Source organism: Phyllostomus hastatus, unplaced genomic scaffold, assembly GCF_019186645.2.
Source record: "Phyllostomus hastatus isolate PE091 unplaced genomic scaffold, TTU_PhHast_1.1 phas_scaffold_78, whole genome shotgun sequence".
In the NCBI taxonomy this organism is placed as follows: domain Eukaryota; kingdom Metazoa; phylum Chordata; class Mammalia; order Chiroptera; family Phyllostomidae; genus Phyllostomus; species Phyllostomus hastatus.
In genome coordinates, this window is record NW_025334041.1 from 71,884,353 (window position 1) to 71,906,114 (window position 21,762).

The 21,762-nt window shown below is 35.6% G+C and overlaps 1 protein-coding gene across 3 annotated transcripts in view; it reads left to right on the forward strand.

Moving 5' to 3' along the window:
- Window positions 1–21,762, forward strand: part of LOC123811973 (charged multivesicular body protein 3) — a 101,820-nt gene that overhangs the window by 25,331 nt on the left and 54,727 nt on the right. The window contains exons 1-2 of one of the 3 annotated variants that reach the window (XM_045828532.1): window positions 16,357–16,475; window positions 16,573–16,782. The exons of 1 other annotated variant lie outside the window; for it this stretch is intronic. Coding sequence is in view for 1 of the 2 variants with exons in the window: in XM_045828531.1 (XP_045684487.1) it covers window positions 16,431–16,475 (45 nt within the window). In the remaining variant the exon portion in view is untranslated. Of the gene's footprint in view, window positions 1–16,311; window positions 16,476–16,572; window positions 16,783–21,762 lie in introns of those variants that run through there. One more of the 3 variants, XM_045828531.1, reaches the window with a different exon arrangement.

Below are 21,762 nucleotides of genomic sequence, written 5' to 3' on the forward strand. Positions count from 1 at the left end.
TGTGCTCCAATTTCCCTTTGAAAAAAGAGTAATCATTATTGTAAATGTTTAGTGTTGCCCCAAGTTCCACCATTGGTCCACTGCTCTTTTCTGTTATGCATTCAGGAGATATCCCAAATCTGCATGTTGGGGCAGATGGAGGCCTGTCCCCAGGTCTTCACTTTTTTACAGCTGTCTGCTGAACAGCTCTTACTGGATGTTTTTTAAGTACTTAGTAAGTCTAAAACAGCTTTTCATTCTCTACACCCTCAGTCCTCTCCTGGTCCTAATTTCACTTAGTGGGTCATATACATATAATATTGTCCATTATGAAATATACACAAAATATAGACATTTTAAAAGACAAAATTTCTCCTCCATCCCTGGCACACCAAACTTTGGAGACTACTAGCCTAGAAGATAAACCAATCTTAATAGTGGCTTTCAAGGCCCTTCATCATCTGTTAATGATCCATATCTTAGACTTACTGGGACACTGTACTGCTTGTCACTCCAGGGCCATGATTTAGTTTTTCTCAGCTTGGAGCTTAGCTACATCCCCTCTGCCTGGTATTTTCACCCCTTCCTCTATACCAGAGATACCTTGTCCTTTCCTGGTGTGTGTGCACCCTTCTTAGATCTCAGGGATACCTTGGACATGTCTGTCATACTTGGCTGTATTGTATTAAAACCGCATGCATCTTTTTTCGGGTGACACTCCCTTAAGGTGTGAACTGGGCTTTATTCATCTAAATATCCACAGTCATAGCATAAAGTAGAGATGATACCTTTTGGATGTTAGACATGCAATAAAAATGTTGCATGAGGTCACAGTGAAAATAATTGCCAAAGGTTCAGTTCTCCAGGGAAGCGTGCCTCATCCCTTAATTGTTAAGCATAGCAAATAATGCTTTTAATGTAAATAATGCAGATTTTCCTGGAGGTGGAGAATTGGAAATATTCAAGGTTGACAGACTCTAAACTTTAACTGTGTTTAAAAAGAGAGTTTGAATTCTAATTAACGAATCCTATTAGATTTAGTGAACTACACATTCCAAGGTGTGGGCTTTGAAGTTACTGAACTCCATGGATAATTGTAATAGTAGGACACATTATTGTTCTGCTCAAGAATTTCTCTACTGTCTAATTATTTCTTGTGTAAATCTTTTGTTTCTTTAAGGATGATAAGCTCCCTGACAGCAGGAGTAATGGTATAGTCTACTGTATCATCCTTAACATGTTAGACTCAGAGTAGATTTTCAATGGTGGCTTACATTTTTAAAGTCTATTTTAATTTTTCCCATTACCAAACTTTTTACCACCCATCTAATAAAGTAGGTAAGTAGTATAATGTAGAAAAGATAAAACAAAAGAGATTATAGTTTTTAGTCTATATAGTAATTAATCAAATTTTTGGGCTGCTCCAAGTCAAAAATTTTAATTTTTTTCCCTGTAGTCACATACTTCTTTTCATCTCTTCTTTAGATTATTTGAGAGCCTGGAATATTATTCATGTAATCTTTCTCCTTGCTCCCACATTTTTCCTCTTGGCTGTTTTATTATTCCCTAAAACTCTACCAAAGAAACAAAGGTGGAGAGAGGCGAAGCATTGGGTGGTTTTTGCTATTGGGTCTGATGAAAATTTTAGAGTAAAAAAATGGCAATTTAATTGTTTAATTAAAGTTATATTTTTAATCTGTGCTTGAACCATTCTATTCTTATTCTTTATAGTTGACAATTTAAGTATATTGATTTATGATCAATTTAGGTAATTTACTAATTTTTAAATACTATTTTCTCACCAGTTTTTATTGTTTCATATATAGTAGATCATTTTTCTTCCTAATATCCCTGTGTAACTGGTAGAACAGAAGGAATTTCAACTTAATATAAGATCAGAACTCAGGACAACCAAGATAGATAAATATGTGACTAGGACACAGCTTTCAAGTTTGAATGTCTTCAGGGCCTGGGGAAACAGAGTTGGAGTAAGGAGTGGCAGGAGCAACCATATGTATGCTCCATCTAAAAAGGCATTCAAATAGCTTTTAGAAGATTGAATCAGCTAACCAAAGTTGGTGGGAGCCTCTTTGTAGTCTCTGGATAATATTCTGTCTGTCTTCCTTAAGGCTCTTTCTACCATATTTTTACTTAGAAGTGTGTTTTTTGGAAAAGGCAACTATAGGAAACTGCCTTGTGTCAAAATTATGGTTACCCTTTATGCTGGTACTAAATTACATACTTGTTATTGTCAAGTTCTCTTAGTTTATGTGCATGATGGAATAATAGACTCTTTACATTAAACAGCTGGTGCTTGAATATTCTTATTTACATCTGTTTTGAAATGCACTCAGTATTGGCACAGAGGATATCTAACTGAATTTATAACGTACTTAATAATAAAGAGTAACAGTAAGCTTAAAAAGAGAAAGATGTCGAAGTTCAAGCACTAGTGTTTTCCTTTTTTGTCTGGTGTTTATTTACTTTTTTCAAGCTTTATTATATGTAATTGAAATATAGCATTGTGTAGGTTGAAGGTTTATGATGTGTTGATTTGATACATTTATATATTACAATATGCTTGCCACTGTAGCCTTAGCTAACACCTCCATCAGTTGCATAATTAACATTTCTTTTTTTTTGTGCCAAGAACATTTAAGATCTCTCTTAGCAACTTTCAAATGTATAATACAATATTGTTAACTATAATGACAATGCTCTGTGTTACCTCCTCCAAATTTATTCATCTTTTAACTGGGAGCTTGCACCCTTTGACCAGCTCCCCATTTCACCCTTTGGATCCCACATAGAAGTGATACACAGTTATGTCTTTCACTGTCTGACCTATTTTACTTAGCATAATACTCTTAAGTTCCATGCATGTTGTCACAAGTGGCAAGATTTCCTTCTTTCTCACAGTGAATAATAGTCCAGTGTGTGTGTGTGTGTGTGTGTGTGTGTGTGTGTGTGTGTGTATATATAGAGAGAGAGAGAGAATATCTTTTTTATCCATTCCTCAGTTGATGGACACCTAATATTTTCCTATAAGCATCTTCTGAATGAATGAAGAGCAATGCAGATGCTTAGAGAATATTTATTCTTACTCTCCATAGAATTTGAATGAGCTTGGTGATCTAGCTTCCCAGTCTATAGAAGAAAAGCACCACACAAAGAGACTATGGAATAGGGGTGGAACCTGCTAAAAGCAGGCCAGGCAAAGAAGTTATTACAATAGTTTGATTGTAAGGGGTAGAAGGTATTAAGGGGGGAAAAAAGACCAAAACAAAAAACAGTAAGTAGTACACCGCCATGGAGTGCAATGGCAAATAATTTTCTGAGAGGATATCACTCTCTTGTCAACAATGACTCTGTTGTCACAAAAAAATTTTTACTAGTATTATTTGCACAAAAAGTCAGGAAGTCATTTATTCATTCATTATTGTTAACTTCAATAAACTCATTCCATTACCCTGAATTTGCACAAGAAGTCAGGAAAAGGCATTTATTCATTCATTATTATTAACTTTAATAAAATATTTTAATAACATGAAAAGTTTCTGTTTCTTGGAAAACTTATTTAGGGGCATGGGGTGGGAAAGACAGAAATCTTGTTCTTTGTCTCCCTTATAAAAGGTTAATGCTTAACAGCCTTACTTGTTTTGCCATAAACCATGCCATCAGCTACGTAATGACTTTCATAGACAGTGTATCTAGTCAGTGTCATGACTGTCAGTAAAATCTGCGTTTGTTTAATTTGGTTAGTGTACTTTGAGGCCATTGTCTACTGGTTGATAAAGCAGAATCTGGTGACCTGTTTCAGAAGGGTGACTCATTTGGAGTTTTGTGAAATCCTTTCACAAAGTAGGGTTTTAGACACAGCAAAAGTGAAATAACTCTGGTATTCACAGGCTGCCTCAAAATTACAACTCTAATATTTTCAGGGCTGCTTCTGTTTTTGTTGTTTAAATGCTCTCCATTAGTTTTACTTAATTGCTGAGCCAAGTGGCTAAACAACAGGTTTCTGGAACAGAATACCTCAAGCTGACTCTTGGCTTTGTTGCCATAGGCTTGTAAAGGAGACGCCACCTCTTAAATGCTAAACACAGCAATAGCTTTTAAAACGGTATTGTTCAAATTGTTAGTATTGAACATGGTGGACTGTGACCAGTTTTGATGTATATTGCTTTACTTTGCTTTAAAACACCTCATTTTGTTTGATAAGAGAAAAAGTGCAGTTTTTACAGTTTTCCTGTTAAAATAATAGAATCTAAGTGTCAGAAGCAAAAACCGTCTTCTCCAATCTTCTGCCTTGATTGTTCATGTCCCTGTTATGACTAAATTGGCACACTCATCACCTAACAAAAAGCATGCAACATTTGCAAAAATCTATAAACAGTCCACCTGCCAGGATCCACAGAAGAGCATGTAGTTAACTGGCAATGTAACAATAGCAGGTGCCAGAAGCCAAGATTTGGACACTTAGTTGGACACTTTCCCTGTCACCACCTTTGGGAAAAAGAACAAATCAGGAGTTTATCTGTTGAAAAAGCTAGGCCTAATATAACCTTGATTTGAAATGTAAATAAATATTTACATTCATTCACCAAACACATAGATATTTAACCAGGATTTTTATGTAGACAGAAACCTGTGAACTGTACAGTATTAAAAACCATCCGCATGATCTGAGGGCCAAACTCATTCCATCACCCTGAATATCTCCAAAGCAGGGAACAGAGACATGAGAGCAGTTTCCTCCTGCATTAACCAAGCATATTCTCTGCTGTTACCGAATGAAGGCAGATTTACACTGACTCTGCTATCTTTTCTTGGCTATGGAAAGGATGAGAGGTAATAGGACCAAAGCAAGAGACAATTTATAGCATAAAGTGCACAAGACAGGATTATACAGAAGTTGGGTAAACAACCCTTTACATTTTCTAAGTTGTCTAAGGGCCAAAAAAAGACTGCAATAATTTAATTTAAAAGACTGCAAGTAATTTAGTTACATTCCTTTAAGGAAAAATGTATCTGACTCACTTGGGAAAAATATGTATTTTATTTAGAATCTGGTAATCAAAGACCTAGAGTTCAAATAGCTTAGCGTTTTTTAGTCAAGGAGAATGTGGTGTTAACTATGTTGCTTATTTGGGAATTATTCCATTGTCTGAATGCAGAACTAGAGTTTTCTGAAATACTATCCCTATAGGGCCAACTAAAGGTGGGAAGTTGAAAAGCCTTTTGATGCCTCGTGGCATGTAGTACTCAACTAAAAAGAATAGGAGTACTGGCTGGTGTGACACAGTTGGTTGGAGCATAGTTCTGTAACCAAAAGGTTGCGAGTTTGATTCCCTGGTCGGGGCACAAACCAAGGTCGCTGGTTCAATCCATGGTCTGGGTGCGTATGGGAAACAACCAATCAATGATTCTCACATCGATGTTTCTTTCTTTTCCTTCCTCTCTCTAAAAGCAACGAAAAAATATGTCCAACCTGTATTTCTCAGCCCACATTGTAGTTAGATGTGAACAATACAATTCTTGACAATGCAGTGTAAGCAAAAGTGATGCATGCCATTTCTGGATTTTGACTTAAAACATTGGTTAGCTCTGGCTGGTGTGGCTCAGTGGATTGAGTGCCAGCCTGCGAACTGAAAAGTTGCCAATTTGATTACCAATCAGGGCACATGCCTGGGATGCAGGCCAGGTCCCCAGTTGGGGGCATGCAACTGGCAACCGATTTATGTATCTCTCACACACTAATGTTTCTCTCCCCTTCTCCCTTACTTCTCCTCTCTCTAAGTATAAACTAAAAGCAAACAAACTTTGCTTATGTGTATTATCACTCTCTCTTCTCTACTACCAAACCTGCAAGATATGGTGATAACTGATGCAATGTTCAAAGTTAGGTATGACCAATACACAGAACTACCTCACCAGCTTGGATCCCTGCATTACCTTGTAGAACAGACTATGGGATCACCAGACTATTCCAAAAATAAAAACAAATTTCTATTTAAGTCATTGTATTTTTGGGTCTCTCTGTTAGAACAGATTATCCTTTAACTATTACAGCATTTCATTCATATCATATCCAAGTTTTACTAATCATCCATCCACCTAAACAACCTGCATCTGTAGTTCCAGTATGAGTAAAGACTCATGCAGTTACTTAGTCATCTATACTCAACTCCTACACCCAATTTCCCTAGGTGCAGTTCATATGACTTCCTAAAAACAATTCAGGATTTCTACCTCTGGCATGATTGGGTAACTGGTACTATACTCTGGCTGTCTTATAAATAACTGTAAAAATAAACAAAAATATATGGGAAAATTGTTTTCAGGCAGTGGACAACAGGCAGTAGAAGACTGATCCCTAAAAGAAGGGAAATTAACTGGGTTGGCTCCATGATTACCCAGCGTTCTGCACATGGCAATTTCCTGATTGTGGTACGGAAAGCTCCAAGCAAAACACAGTGGTACTGCTGAGATTCAGCCATGATGTGGCATGTATCTATAGCTTATTTTTGTATTACTGTGTCGTATACCATTGTATGAATATATTACAATTTACTCATTCACTTGATTGCTGATGGACATTTGTTTATACTTCTTGCTATTATGAATAAGATGCTTTGAATATCATTGTACATGTCTTTCAGGGGACATAAACATTTATGCTTAGTATATAGCAAGGGATGGGATTGCTGTATTGTAAAGTCTATATACATTTACCTTTAGCAGATACTGCTAAAGTATTTTCCAAATGTGTTGTACCAACATACACTCTCACCACCAGCGTGTAAGAGTCCCAGTTGCTCTATATCATTTTCCAGCATGTGATATTGTCAGTGTTTTTAATATTAAACATTTTTGTGGGAATGTAGTGGTATTTCATGATGGTTTTAATCTCCATCTCTCCGATGAATAATGATGTTGATAATCTTTATTTTTCTAAAATTTATTTTTAATGTTTTAAATACAGATGACTTTCAATATTATGTTAATATAAGGTATACAGCATAGTGGTTAGACATTTACATCACAAAGTGAACCTTCTGATAAGTCTAATACACACCTGACATCATACACAGTTATTACAATATCATTGACTATATTCCCTATGCTGTACTTTACATCCTCATGACTATTTTTTTAACTGCCAATATGTACTTCTTAATCCCTTCACCTTTTTCACCCAAACTTTCAATCTTCTCCTATCTGGCAACCATCAGTTTAATCTGTGTATCCATTATGTTTTGTTTGCTTATTTATTCTGGTTTTTTTTTAATTCCACAAATAAGTGAAATTATATGGTATTTGTCTTTCTCTATTTTATTCACCCTCTAGATCATCACTATTGTCCAAAATAGTAAGATTTCATTTTTTTAATATTCCATTGTACATATGTACCACATCTTCTTTATCCAATTGTCAATACATGGACACTTAGGTTGATTCTGTATCTTGGTTATTGTAAATAATGCTGCATTGAACATAGGAATGCATATATTTTTTCAAATTAGTATTTTTGGATTTCTTCAGATAAATACCCAAGAGTAGAATTTCTGGGTCATAAGGTAGTCCTATTTTTAATTTTTTGAGGACCTCCATACTATTTTCTATAATGGCCACACCAATTTGCAATCCCAGCAGTGCAAATGGGTTTTCTTTTCTCTACATCCTCGCTAACACTTGTTTGTTGATTTACTAATGATAGTCATCTTGACAGGTGTGAGGTGATACTGTGGTTTTAATTTGTATTTCTCTGATGATTAGTAACTTTAAGGATCTTTTCAATATGTTTATTGGCAATCTGTATGTTTTCTTGGGAGAAATGTCTATTTAGGTTCTCTGCCCATTTTTTAATTGGATTGTTGTTGGGTTTTTTTTTTGATATTAAGTTGTATGAGTTCCTTATACATTTTGAATATTAATCCTTTATTGGATGTATCATTGGTGAATATCTTCTCCTATTCAATAAGTTATCTTTTCACTTTGTTGATGGCTTCCTTTGCTGTGTAAAAACTTTTTGGTTTGAAATAGTCCCATTTGTTTTTTTTCTTTTGCTTCCCATGTCTCAGGAAATATACCCCCCAAAATATTATTAAGAACAATGTCAAAGGGTTTACTGCCAATATTTTCTTCCAGGAAGTTTATGGTTTCAGGTCTCACATTTAGGTCTTTAATCCATTTTGAGTTTATTGTTTTATATAGTATAAGAAAGTGGTCTAGTTTCATTTTTTGCATATATCTGTCCAGCTTTCCCAACAACAGTTATTGAAGAGGCTATCTTTACCCCATTGTATATTCTTGTCTCCTTTGTCACAGATTAATTGATCATATTGTTATAGGTTTATTTCTGGGCTCTCTGTTCTGTTCCATTGATCTATGTCAATCATCAATTGCTTTTTTATCAAACGCTTTTTCTGCATTGACTGGTATGCTAGTACCACACATTTTTTTTTATTTCTCTGGCCTTGTAGTATAGTTTAATATAAGGTAGCATGATACTTCCAACTTTGTTCTTCTTTCTCAAGATTGCTTTGGCTACTTAGAGTTTTTTGTGGTTCCATATAAATTTTAGGATTATTTGTTCTAGTTCCGTGAAAAATGCCATTGGTATTTTGATAGGGATTGAACTGAATCTATAGATCACTTTGGGTAGTATGGACATCTTAACAGTGCTAATTCTTTCTATCCATGAGCACAGGGTATGCATCTATTTATGTGTATGTTCTTTAATCTTTTTAATTCTTATAGTTTCCAAGTACAAGCCTTCTTTAACCTTCTTGGTTAAATTTATCCCTAGGGTATTTTTTGATGTAATTCTATATGAGATTGTTTTCTTAATTTTTATTTCTGATAGTTTATTATTGTTGTATAAAAGGGCAACAAATTTATGAATAATTTCATATCCTGCTGCTTTACTGAATTTATGTATCAGTTCTAATAGCTTTTTGGTGGAATCTTTGAAATTCTCCCTAGAGAGTACCATGTCATCTGCAAATAAGAAGTTTTACTTCTCCTTTCCAATTTGGATGCCTTTTATTTCCTTTTCTTATCTAATTGCTGTGGCTATGACCTCTAATACTATGTTGAATAGAAGTGGTGAAAGCAGACATCCTTACCTTGTTCCTGATCTTAATGAAAACACTTTTAGCTTTTCATCATTGAGTATGATGTTAGCTATGGGTTTGTCATATGTGGTATTTATTATGTTGAGGTATATTCCCTCTATTTCCACTTTGCTGAGATTTTTATCATAAATGAGTGCTGGATTTTATCAAATGCTTTTTCTGCATCTATTGATATGATTATATGATTATTATCCTTCATTTTGTTTATGTGGTGTGTCACATTAATTGATTTGCAGATATGGACCAAACTTGAATCCCACTTGATTATGGGATATTATCCTTTTTAATACATTGCTGAATTTGGTTTGCTGATATTTTGTTGAGAATTTTTGCATCTATGTTTATCAGGGATATTGACCTATAATTTCTTTTAAATGTCCTTGTCTGGTTTTGGAATCAGGGTAATGCTGACTTCATAAAATGAGCTCAGGAGACTTCTCTCCTCTTGAATTTTTTTGAATAGTTGAGAAAAATAAGTATTAATTCTTCTTTGAATGTTTGGTAAAATTCTGCAACCTTTTGCTTGTGGAGAATTTTTTCATTACTGATTCTATTTAGTAGTTATTGGTCTGTTCAGATGTTATGTTTCTTCTTGTCTCAGTCTTGGAAGATTATATGTTTCTAGCAATTGTTTCTTCTAGGTTGTCCAACTTCTTGGTGTATAATTTTTTGTAGTATTTTCTTATAAATTTTGTATTTCTGTCGTGTCAGTAGTCACTTCTCTTCTGTCATTTCTGATTTATTTATTTGGGCCCTCTTGCTTTTTTTCTTGATGAGTCTGGTTAAAGGTGGTCAATCTTTTTGTCTTTTCAAAGACCCAACTCTTAGTTGCATCAATCTTTTACATTTTTTTAGACTCTATTTCATTTATTTCTGCTCTTGTCTTTATTATTTTCTTCCTTCTACTCACTTTGGGCTATGTTTGTTCTTCTTTTTCTAGTTCCTTTGCAGATTTGTGTTTTCTTCTCTTGAGGTAAGCCTGGTTTGTTATGAATTTCCCTTTTAGAACTGCTTTGACTGTATCCCATAATTTTTGGGTCATTGTGTTTTCATTATGATTTGTCTCAAGGTATCTTTTAATTTCTTCCTTGATCTCATTGTTAACCCGTTAATTGTTTAGTAGTATGTTATTTAGCCTCCATGCGTTTGTGTGTATTTCACTTTTCTTCTGGTAATTCATTTCTAGTGTCATACCACTGTGCTTGGAGAAGATCTTTGGTATGATTTCAATATTCTTAAATTTATTGAGACTGGTTCTGTGACCTAACATTTGCCCTGTCCTGGAAAATGTTCCATTAAGGCTTGAGAAGAATGTGTTTTCTGCTGCTTTGAAGTTAAATGTTAAAAAGGCCCATTAAATCCATCTGATCGACTATGTCATTTAAGGCTGTGGTTTCCTTTTGCTCTTCTGTCTGGATGCTCTACCCATTGATGCCAATGGGTGTTAAAGTCCCCTGTAATTACTGTATTACTCTCAATCTCTCCCTTTATGTCCATCCATATTTGCTTTATATATTTAGGTGTCCTTATGTTGGGTGCATAAATGTTTCCAAGGGTTATATTCTCTTGTTGGATTTATCCTTTCAAGTTTCTGTGTGTGCGTGTTTTCGTCTGAAGTGGGTCTCTGGTAAAGAGTATATGTATGGATCTTTTTTTTTCCATTCAGCCACCTTTTCCTTGATTAGAGCATTTAATCCATTTACATTTAAAGTGGTTATTTAAGATATATAGTTATGGCCATTTCATTATTCATATTTATATTCTTAAGTAGAATAAAACTCTTTTTTCCTAAAGAAGTCCTTCTAATATTTCTTCTGATACTGGTTTGATGGTAATGTACTCCTTTAGCTTTTTCTTATGTGGGAATTTATCATCTTTTTATACTCTCATTAATAATTTGAATATCTTCCTCTGTCAAGTATCCTAGTATTTTGCTTGTTTTAAAAATTGGGATAAATTTTTTGTTATTAATTTCTAAAAGTCCTTAATATGTACTGGATTGAGACTTTATATTTTAGAAATATGGAACAGTTTGTGGCTTCCCTTTCTACCCTCTTAATTGTATCTTTTCATGAATAGCTCTTAATGTTAAAGAATTCCAATTTAACAATATGTTAGAGATGCTTAAAATTTGTGTCATGTTTAAGACATCTAAATCATATTTGTCTACCCCAAAGTCATGAATATATTTTCCTATGTTTTTCTTTAGAAGCTTCAAAAAAATTTTTTTTACCTGTTATACTGTAGTCTGGGATCTATCTCAATTGAATGTTTTTGTGGTGTAAGGTGCATCAAAGATCACTTTTTTTCTTACTGATAACTAAATTGACCTAGCAAAACTTAATGAAAAGAATATAATTTTCCTCACTAATTGTGATGGCATTTATTGTAAATTAGGTGACAACATTTACATACAATTCTACTGTGTTCTCTATTTTGTTCCATTAGTCTCTGTAATAATTATACACCATCACCACACTTATTTTATTTTATTTTTTATATTTTAAGGTTTTACTTATTTATTTTAGAGACAACAGAAATGAGGGCAAAAGAAAAGGAGAGAAACATCAAGTAGTTGCCGCTTGTATATGCCACAACTGGGAACCAAACCCACAACTCAAACATGTGTCCTGACCAAGAATTTAACTGGCAAGTGACCTTTTGCTTTGTGAGACAAAACCCAACCAAATGAGTCACACTGGTCAGGGCGCCACTGTTTTAATTATTAGAATTTTATGATACTGTTGATTTCTAGTAGCATAATCCTTCAACTTTGATATTTTGTACTTCCACATTAAATTTGCAAATTAGTTTATCAAAATCCACCACAAAATCTTTTCTGGGGGGTTTTAATTGGGATTGCATTAAGCCTATTGATCACTTTTAGGGTGAATTGATAGCATTATAATATTGAGTTCCATTTCATGAATGTAGTATAGCTCTACATTTATTTAGATATTATTTAATTTTTATCACCAGTGTTTTATAGTTGACTGTAAAAAGGCCTTATACATTTTTATTTAATTTATTGTTAGGGATTTTTTCATGCTGTTGTATAAATAATAATGTTTTACTAATTATTGATTTTATGTAGAAACATAATATATTTTTGTATATCAGTTTTTTTGGTTAGAATTTTGTTAAATCTTTACTTTCATGTGGGGAGAACTGACTTATTTACTATGTTGTCTTTACAATCCACAAACATTGTATGTGTTTCCATTTTATTTAGATCTTCTTTGATTTCTTTCATTAGTGTTGTGTAATTTTCTGCCTACAAGCATATATTTTCTTAGATTTATACCTAAATTTTTCATTTTTGATGACTTTAAAGTCTATTTTGATAATTCCTTTAGTGTACTGTTAGATTTGGTGTGCTAGTATTTTTTGAGAATTTTGGCATCTTATGTTCATCAAGAACATTGGCCTGTAATTCTCTCTTTTTTCTTTTTTTTGTAGTGTATTTGTCCCATTTTTAATATCATGGTAATGTAATGCTGGCCTCACAGAATGAGTTTGAAAGTGCTCCTTTTCAAATTTTTTTGGAATAGTTTGAGAAGGACAGGCATTAATTTTTTAGTGTTTGATAGAATTCACTCGTGCAGCCATCTGGTCCTAGGCTTTTGTTTGTTAGGAGCTTTTTGAGTACTACTTAAATTTCATTGCTAGTAATTGTTCTGTTCAGATTCTCCTTGTTTGCCTGATTTACTCTTGCCAGAGTGTATGTTTCTAGAAATTTATCTATTTTTTCTAGGTTATCCAATTTTTGGCATAAAATTGTTCATAGTATTTTCTAATGATCCTTTGTATTTCTATGGTATTTGGTTGTAATCTCTCATTTCTGATTTTATTTGTGTTCTCCCCCCCTTTTTTTTTTTCATGTTGAGTGTTACTTGAGGCTTGTCAATTTTATTTATCCTTTCAAGGTACCAGCTTCTAGTTTCAAGTGATTTTTTTCTATTTTCTATTTTATTTATTCCTCTCTGATCTTCATTGTTTCCTTCTTTGTACTTACTTTGGTTTTGTTTCTCCCTCTTTTTCTAGTTCCTATATATGTAAATTTTTTTACTTATAGATTTTATCAAATACATAGTTTATTATTATTTTTAGTGGCAATATAATATTATGGAACACAAAATTTGAGGACACTAATAATTTTTAAATTTTTTCATATAAATTTGATATAAAATATTACATTAGTTTCCATTGTACAATCCAGTGATTAGACATTATATAATTTACTAAGTGACCATCTTAATAAGTCTAGTACCCACCTGACACCATATATAGTTATTACAATATTATTGACTATACTCATATGTTCCTCTGAGTGTGGAGCCCAGAAGCAACTACATTGATGTGTTTATAGGCTTCTGTATTTCACTGATGTGCCACAAATCAAATCAAACCTTCCTCCACACTCTGTTTGGCCTCTGCCCTTGATGACGAACTTTAGAAATTCTAGAGTTCACCTTTAGGAACTGAAATGCCTGTGGTCCAAAACTCCCACCTAGAAACCAGGAAGGCTTTGATATGTGCTCTTTCTTTTGAGCCACTCTCCTCTTTACTAGCTCATCTTTCAGGTCCCACCTGGCCAGGAGAGATTCCCTGATCACCATGTTCTTCTTAATTGTCAGAGTGTTGCACATTTGTAGTAATTTACTCAATTTTGTGTATTACCATTGTTTTTATTTATTATCACTGTCTTTCTCACCAGCTTGTATGAAATTCTTTTGTGTTCACTGTAGTTTTCCTAGAGTCTGTAGAATGCCTTACACATAGTAGACATTTTCATAAATATCGTTGACTAACTGGAAGTCCAATGTCCTCATACCTAAAAAATTGCTGCTTTATAGTTCATGAGAGAGAGAGAGAGAGAGAGAGAAGTACTTAAAAATTCCACAGAACTCTCATTTCAAAGAGCTGCTTCCCATTTAAAAAAGAAAAGGAAGGAGCCCTGGCTGGCATAGCTCAGTGGATTGAGCGCAGGCTGCGAACCAAAGTGTTGCAGGTTCAATTCCCAGCCAGGGTACATGCCTGGGTTGCAGGCTATAACCCCCAGCAACCGCACATTGATGTTTCTCTCTCTCTCTCTATCTCCCTCCCTTTCCTCTCTAAAAATAAATAAATAAAATCTTTAAAAAAAGAAAAGGAAGGAAGGAAGGGAGGGAGGCATAAGAGGAAGGGAGATAATTCAATGGAAAATGGGCAAAGAATATAAAGAGACAATTCACAGAAGAAATTCAGAGAGCCAACAAATATGCAAAAATATGTTCATTTAGACTGTTAATCATAGAAATGAATAGTAACAATAATATGTTATACCATCAGAGTGGCAAAAATGTAAAAGGTTGATAACAGTCATTGTGAGGAAGCATTTAGGGAATAGAATGCTTTAGGGAATAGGATGCTCTCATAGACTGTTGGTAGTTCAAAACTCTGCAACCTTTATGAAGGACACTTGTAGGACATTTAAAATTTAAACTGTGTCTCTGTAGTACTTAATAGGGAAAAATGATAAACCACTTATTATCCAACAGAGAAATTGTTAAATAACTTTTAATACATCCCTGCTATGGAACCCCTTTAGCTGTAGATAATTAACATAAGTGAAAATCTATGTAAAACTTTTTAAAGAGGGAGATTGCAGAACAATAAGTGTAATATGTATAATATTAAGTAAAAGTATATTCTCCAAAGGAAAAGGTTTCAAAGGATCCACACTATTTATAATCATAATATTATAATTTTGACACTAACCAGTTGGAGTGAATCCTTTGAGAATTTACCCCTGAAGAAGTGTAAATGGGAGGGTTGCTTTTTACAGTGAGCATGTACTGCTACTTAAACTGCACATATTTAGTGTCCAGTTTGTTTTGTCATTGTATACATTTGTGAAACCATCACAATTAAGATAATTTCCATCACCCCTAAAAGCTTCCTTTTGTCTCTCTGCAGTTCCTCCTTCTTTTCTGAGCCAATCTTTGTAACCACTTAGCAACCACTGATCTACTTTCTGTTACTATAGATTAGTTTCCATTTTCTAGAATACTATATAAGTGAAATCATACATTATGTAATTTTTTCTGGCTTTTTTCACTTAGCATAATTATTTTGAGGTTCATCCATGTCGTTGTATGTATCAATACCTTGGTCGTTTTATTGATTAGTATTCCATTGTATGGATCTATCACAATTAGTTTATCCACCTGTTGATGGACATTTGAATTACTTTTAGTTCTTGTATAGCACAAAGATGCTATGAACCTGTGTGTACACGTCTTTGTAAGGCCATATGCTTTTTCTCCTCTTGGGTAAACAGCTAGCAGTGGAATGACATGATAGGTGTATATTTAGCATTTTAAGAAGTTGCCAAAATGTTTTCAAAGTGGTTGTGCTATATTACCGTACATTCCCACCAGAGATGGGAATATGGGGTTGAGGCACTAAATGTGTGGTCTCTTCACCATCATGAGACGAGTTAATGACAGCAACCATCAACTCACGGGTACAGTTCAGAGTTTGGTGTAGTTCGGTTAGAGTTCGGTACTCCAGTCCTGGAGATCCCTTCCCTGCGTGATTGGCCTGCTAAAAGGTGTATAGTTCATTTTAGTCACCGATTCTTCTGAGACTGATTAAGGTCATATTCCATTTGGAGTTTAGGAACACACACACACACACACACACACACACACCATCCACTTTTTTATGGCCATGGCCTGAATAAAAGATGTGACACTAGAGATGGAAAGCAAAGGGCTGGAGTTCAAACATATTGAAAAGTTACAATCGTTGGAACGTGGTAAGGGGAAGAGAAGATAATGCCCAGGTTTTACGTACTAGGTGACTGTGGTGACAACAGAGGGGCGAAGTAGCTGTGTCGGTGGCTACCTGTGAGTTGCCTAACCCAAGGTGAAGCCCTTCAGAAAGTGTTTGTAATTGTACATTGTCTGGGTGGAGTTAGACTTCCGGTGCAACAACAAATGCGTGTTGGTAAATGCCAGGAGCAGATGTAATCACCAGGTGTTATTAATAAATTCCTATTCCAGATGAATCACCTCACGCAAAAACATCTAATTCTCCACTTCCCTCTAGAAATCCCCTCCCAGAATATGCGCAATTGCGTCAATCTTTCTGACAAAACTCCGCCTGTCCCAATTTTGCGCATGCGTATTACCCTGTCTACGGCCGCTCCCTTCTCTGGGCGCCTGGACTCCTGTCCTCTCACCCGCCCCGCCCAGGCGGCTGCCCGTGACCTGCCTGGGTGCAGGGAACGAAAAGCCGGAAGGGGCAAGACAAGTACAGTAAGCAATGGGGCTGTTTGGAAAAACCCAAGAGAAGCCACCCAAAGAGCTGGTAAGGGCTACGGTGGCGGCAAAGGAATGGGTGGATTTGTTTGGGGCATAGTGGAGTTGGTAAAGCGACTGGACACTCTCCCATCCCGACTGGCCAGGTACCACTCGGCCGCCATTTCCGGGGCTTCCCACTCGACTGAGGTGCCGGAGGGAGAGTCTCTAATGACACGGCTCTGGCGAAAGAGAGCCTCGGTGTCTCAGCACTCGCTCGTCAAGGGAGCCGAGGCCTAGAGTAAGAGTTCCTCAGCGTCGGCACCGGGCGCGGAGGCAGCAACGTAGTCCTGGAGATCCCTTCCCTGCGCGCGTTGGTACGTCCCGCCCGGAACTTTTTCCCTGGTGCAGGCCCCGCCCCCTTACGCCTTCCTTCCACTAACTAGCAGACCTGCCTCCTCCGCGAGTGAGCGTTGTTACCCGTCTCTCGCGGGAAGATTCAGGCAACTGGCAACTCTTCCCCACTTCTGTTGTACTTGGGAGGTTCTGTTTTCTCCTTCCCGTGCAGTACTGTATTATGTTGGCCCGATACGTTATAGCAAGACCTGACTCGGAAGAATGGTATCGAAGATAACCGACCCTGGCTTTGAATTCTGATCTGCCTGTTCACTGAGATAATGGGTAGTGGTTAAGAGTACCTGCAGAGTCAGTCAGTCTACGTTTGAATACTGGTTCCCCACAGTAGCCTGGCAATCTATTGAAAGTTCATTTCTCTCTGTATTAGTCTTGTCTAGTAGAAATGATCATATTATCACCTCAGAGTCATTGAAGATGTAAGAATGTAAAATCTTAACTAGTAGTGCCTAGAGTTGATTTTTTTTTTTAATTTTTAGAGAGAGAAGGGGCGAGAGAGACAAGGGTTTGTTGTTCTACTTATTTTTGCATTCATTGATTGTTTGTATGTGCCCTGACTAGAGATCGATCCTGCAGCCACGGTGGATCAGGCCTAAGCCCTGACCAACTGAGCTACCTGGCCAGGGCCTAGGGTTAATTCTTTATAAATTTTACAACCTTGCCATACAAGTACACACCAACAGCATCAGCATCACCTAGGAGCTTGTTAGGAAACTCTGGTTCTACCTCAGACCTGATGAATAATAATTTGAAATCTGAAAAGATTCCTGACATCATTTATTTAATAGATAATTCCATTTATCTGCGGCAGGCAAATTTTTAAGACCAATGTCATGCATCAGGAAGTTGCTGGCATATAATGTGTTAATTTTGATTATATTTGTTAATCATTGGTTCTAGAACAGTAGGTACTTAATAAATATTGGTTCCCTCAGGCAGTATTGAAAAATCAAGATCTTGGAGAAAGGGGAAGCTTAATTACATGAGCCCAATTATTTGGAACCATTTTACCCCTAAAGAGATCCTTTAATTCTAAATGCAGTGGTTGAGAAACTGAGAATTTGAATAGAATTTTTGAGAAATCCTGTGGTTAGGGGGTTCAAAAATTGGAGTTCACTAAGGATAAGCTGGTAAATCCCAGCTTTTGGTTGGGTCTCTGATCCATCTTAGCAGTAGCAGTGAGCAGGAAATAAACTGACTTTCACAAAGACTGAAGTCCGATTTCAAATTATCTCCATCCCTGTTTGGATTCATTAAGCTTAATTAAGAACCAGTTCCCAGTGCTCTTAGGTTAGATATTTACCAGAAGCAAATGTTAAGTCTTGTCTGGAAGAAGATGACATCATCCAAAGACTTATATTATCAAACAGATTTTCATATACAATGTTCAGAATTCAGTTTAAAAAAGAAAGAGGCATTGATCCATAGGAAATCTTTTTATATTCTGGATACAGGTTTTCATAAATGCTTTTTATTTGTTACCATTTATATGGTTACAAATACCTTCTCCAAATTTGTGATCTTTTTCCTTTAAATGGTGTCTTATGCATAATGAATAAAAATTTAATTTCAACATAGATAAAATGTATCAGTCTTTTCCTTTGTGCTTGTTGATTTTCGGTCTATTTTAAGAAATCCTTTCCTAATCTGCAGCAAACAAAAATCTGAAATCCTATGATTTCCTAATCTGAAATCATAAAGGTATTCTTCTACACTGTCTTTTTAAAGTAACAGTTTTGACAGTAAGACAAAAGTAAGACAGTTTTGTCTTCTGTAGGTAAGTCTTCAGTCCACCTAAAATTCCAGTAAATGATGGTAACAGTCAATTATTTTGTTTTCCATTTGGCTTACCATTTGTCTCCATGCTATTTATGGAAAATGCTTTCTTGTTTGTTTAGTTTCTGTGCCTAGTTTGCTTGGCATGTAGTAGACTCTTTATGAATGAATTTGAATAAAGTATGTATCTTGATGGTGTGAAAGCCTCTATAGATTCCTTATAGTTTTCACAGCATATTTAATTTACAAACAGATGTTTCTATATGCTGTACTCATTGTTTATGTTCTGTTTTACTTGCTGATTATAAATGTTTCTAATTTATTACTTAAATGATTGGTTGTAATTAATTGTCCAGTTTCCTTTTTATCTTTTCAATTTCCTGTTGTTTATTGTGATCTTTACCATAATGAAACTTGTTTGATACATTTTCTTGAGCTTTTTGTCTTAGGCTGACAGTCAAACCTCGGTTTTCCCAAAGGAATTTGTTTTTTAGAGAGGGGAAGGTAGGGAGAAAGAGAGGGAGAGAAACACCTATGGATTGCCTCTCTTGCCCACCCACAACTGGGGTCCTGGCCCACAACCCAGGCATTGTGCTCTGACCCAGAATCAAAACTGCCACCTGCATCCTTTCAGTTTGCAGGATGCCACCCAGCCCACTAAGCCACACCAGTCAGGACCACCTAGAGAGATTTTAAGTACTAGCTATCATTTGGGCTTTGCTCCTAGCCCAATTAAATTGGTATTTTTTTAGTTTCCCACATGACTTCCATGTGCAGTAAGGTTAAGAATCACTGGTCCAGGACCTGGCTGGATAATTTTGGCTGTTCCCATTTCTCTTAGGTAAGATTTTCTTTTGTACAAATCCCTTTGATTTCGTAAGTTAAAAAAAATTTTGGACAGATTTTATGAAACTTTTCTCTGACATTTAAAAACATAAAAAGTTTCTGTGTATTTTTGTTTATGTTACTGATGGCTGAAATTTTATGTTCCTCTTTCACAATACATATTCCATTCAGTTAAATTCAACAGAGTTATTGACAAAGGCAAAGGTTGTTTGCCTTTCTGTATAAAGTTTAGAATCAGTTTGTTGATATCTACAGTATAGATTCTGGTAGTTTTGAAGGCAGCCATTGAATCTACAGATGAAGTTGGAAATAGTTGATACCTTAATGTGAGTCTTCCAATCCATGAATGTGGAACATCTGTTCATTTTATGTCTTCTTTGATTTCTTTCATCAATATTTTGTAGTTTTCCACATGTAGATTCTATACATATTGTTAGATTTATGCCTGAGTCTGTATTTTTTTGTTTGCTGCTGTTGTAAATTTTTTTTTACATTTCAGAATCAAGTTGTTTATTAATGTTATATTGGGAAGCAGTTAACTTTTGTATATTAACCTTCTATACTAAGACCTGCTTTACTTGCTTATTAGTTCCAGGAGGTTTTTTTTCCCATTGATTCTTTGGGATATGTAGTTTTTCATTCAATATGCTAACACTATTGATTTTTGCATCTCTGTTCATGAGAGTTACTGGTCTGTGATTTCTTTTAATGTCTATCCAGTTTTGGTATTAGGCTATTACTGGCCTCACAGAATGAATTTAGAAGTATGCTCTCTTATATGTTTTCAAAGATTTTGTAGAAAATTGTCATCATTTCTTCCGTAAGTGGTAGAATTCACCTGTGAAACCAGTTGGGCCTGATACTTTCTTTGTTGGAAGGTTATTAACTACTGATTGAATGGTTGTAATATAGGCCTATTCATACAGCCTGTTTCTCCTTGTTTGAGTTTTAATAGTCTTTCAAGTAACTGGTCCATTTCCTCTAAGTCAGGGGTGTCAAACTCATTTTCACCAAGGGCCACATGAGCCTCGAGGTTGCCCTCAAAGGGCCAAGTATAATTTTAGAACTGTATAAATGTAACTACTCCTTAACTAGGGACAAGGAGCTCAGTGCTGCTGCAGGGTGGAAACAAAGTGCTAGGCCAGATAAAATAAGGCGGAGGGCCGGATTCGGCCTGCAGACCTTCTGTTTGCCACCTGTGCCATAGATATGTCAGTGCTTTGTTATTAGGCACATGTACATTAAGGGTTGTTAGGAATTTTTGTTGAATTGTAAATCGTTATGTAATATTCCTCTTTAGCTTTGATAAGTTTCCGTATTCTGAAGTCTTGCTTTGTCTTAATATGGCTATTTCTCCCTCCTTTCTTCTATCTTTTTTATTGAGGTGAAATTCACTTAACATAAAATAAACCATTTTACCCTGAATGGTTCAGTGGCATTTGGTACATACCTAATATTATATAGCCATCCCCATCTAGTTCCAAGACATTTTCATCACTGCAAAATAAAACCCTATACCCTCTAAGCAGTTTCCACCCATTCTCTTATCCCCCCCAGCACTTGACAGCTACCAATCTGCTTTCCTGTTCTAGATATTTTTTACAAATGGAATAATACAATATATGACCTTTTATATCAGGCTTATTTCATTTAGTATAATGTTTTCAAGATTCATCCATGATGTAGCTTGTAATTCTTCTTTCTTATGGCTGAATAATATTCCATTGTATGCATATACCACAACTCATTTATCCATTCATTCACTGGTGGAGATTTCAGTTTCAACCCTTTGGCTATTGTGAATAGTGCTACTGTGCACAGTGTGTACAGGTATTTGTTTAAGTACTTATTATCAATTCTTTTGGGTATATACTTAGAAGTAGAATTGTTGGGTCATATGGTAATTGACCTAACAATTCTAAAAAAAAAAATTTCTAAGAGTTTATTTGAGCCAACTGATGACATATGCTGGGAACAAGATCTGAAATGCTCCAGATAATAACAGCTAAATACTCATGTTTAAAACTAAAATACTCTTGAAAATTTTAGTAACATTTTTTAAAAGATTATATTTATTTATTTTAAAGAGGGGAAGGGGAGGAGAAAGAGGGAGAGAAACATCAATACATGGTTGCCTCTCATGTGCCCTCTACTGGGGACCTGGCCAGCAGTCCAGCATGTGCCCTGACTGGGAATTGAGCTGGTGACCCTTTGGTTCTCAGGTGTGCATTCAATCCACTGAGCCACACCAGCCAGGGCCATATTTGTACTTCTTAATCCTCTCACCTCTTTTCCCATTCTCCCACACACCCTTCCCATCT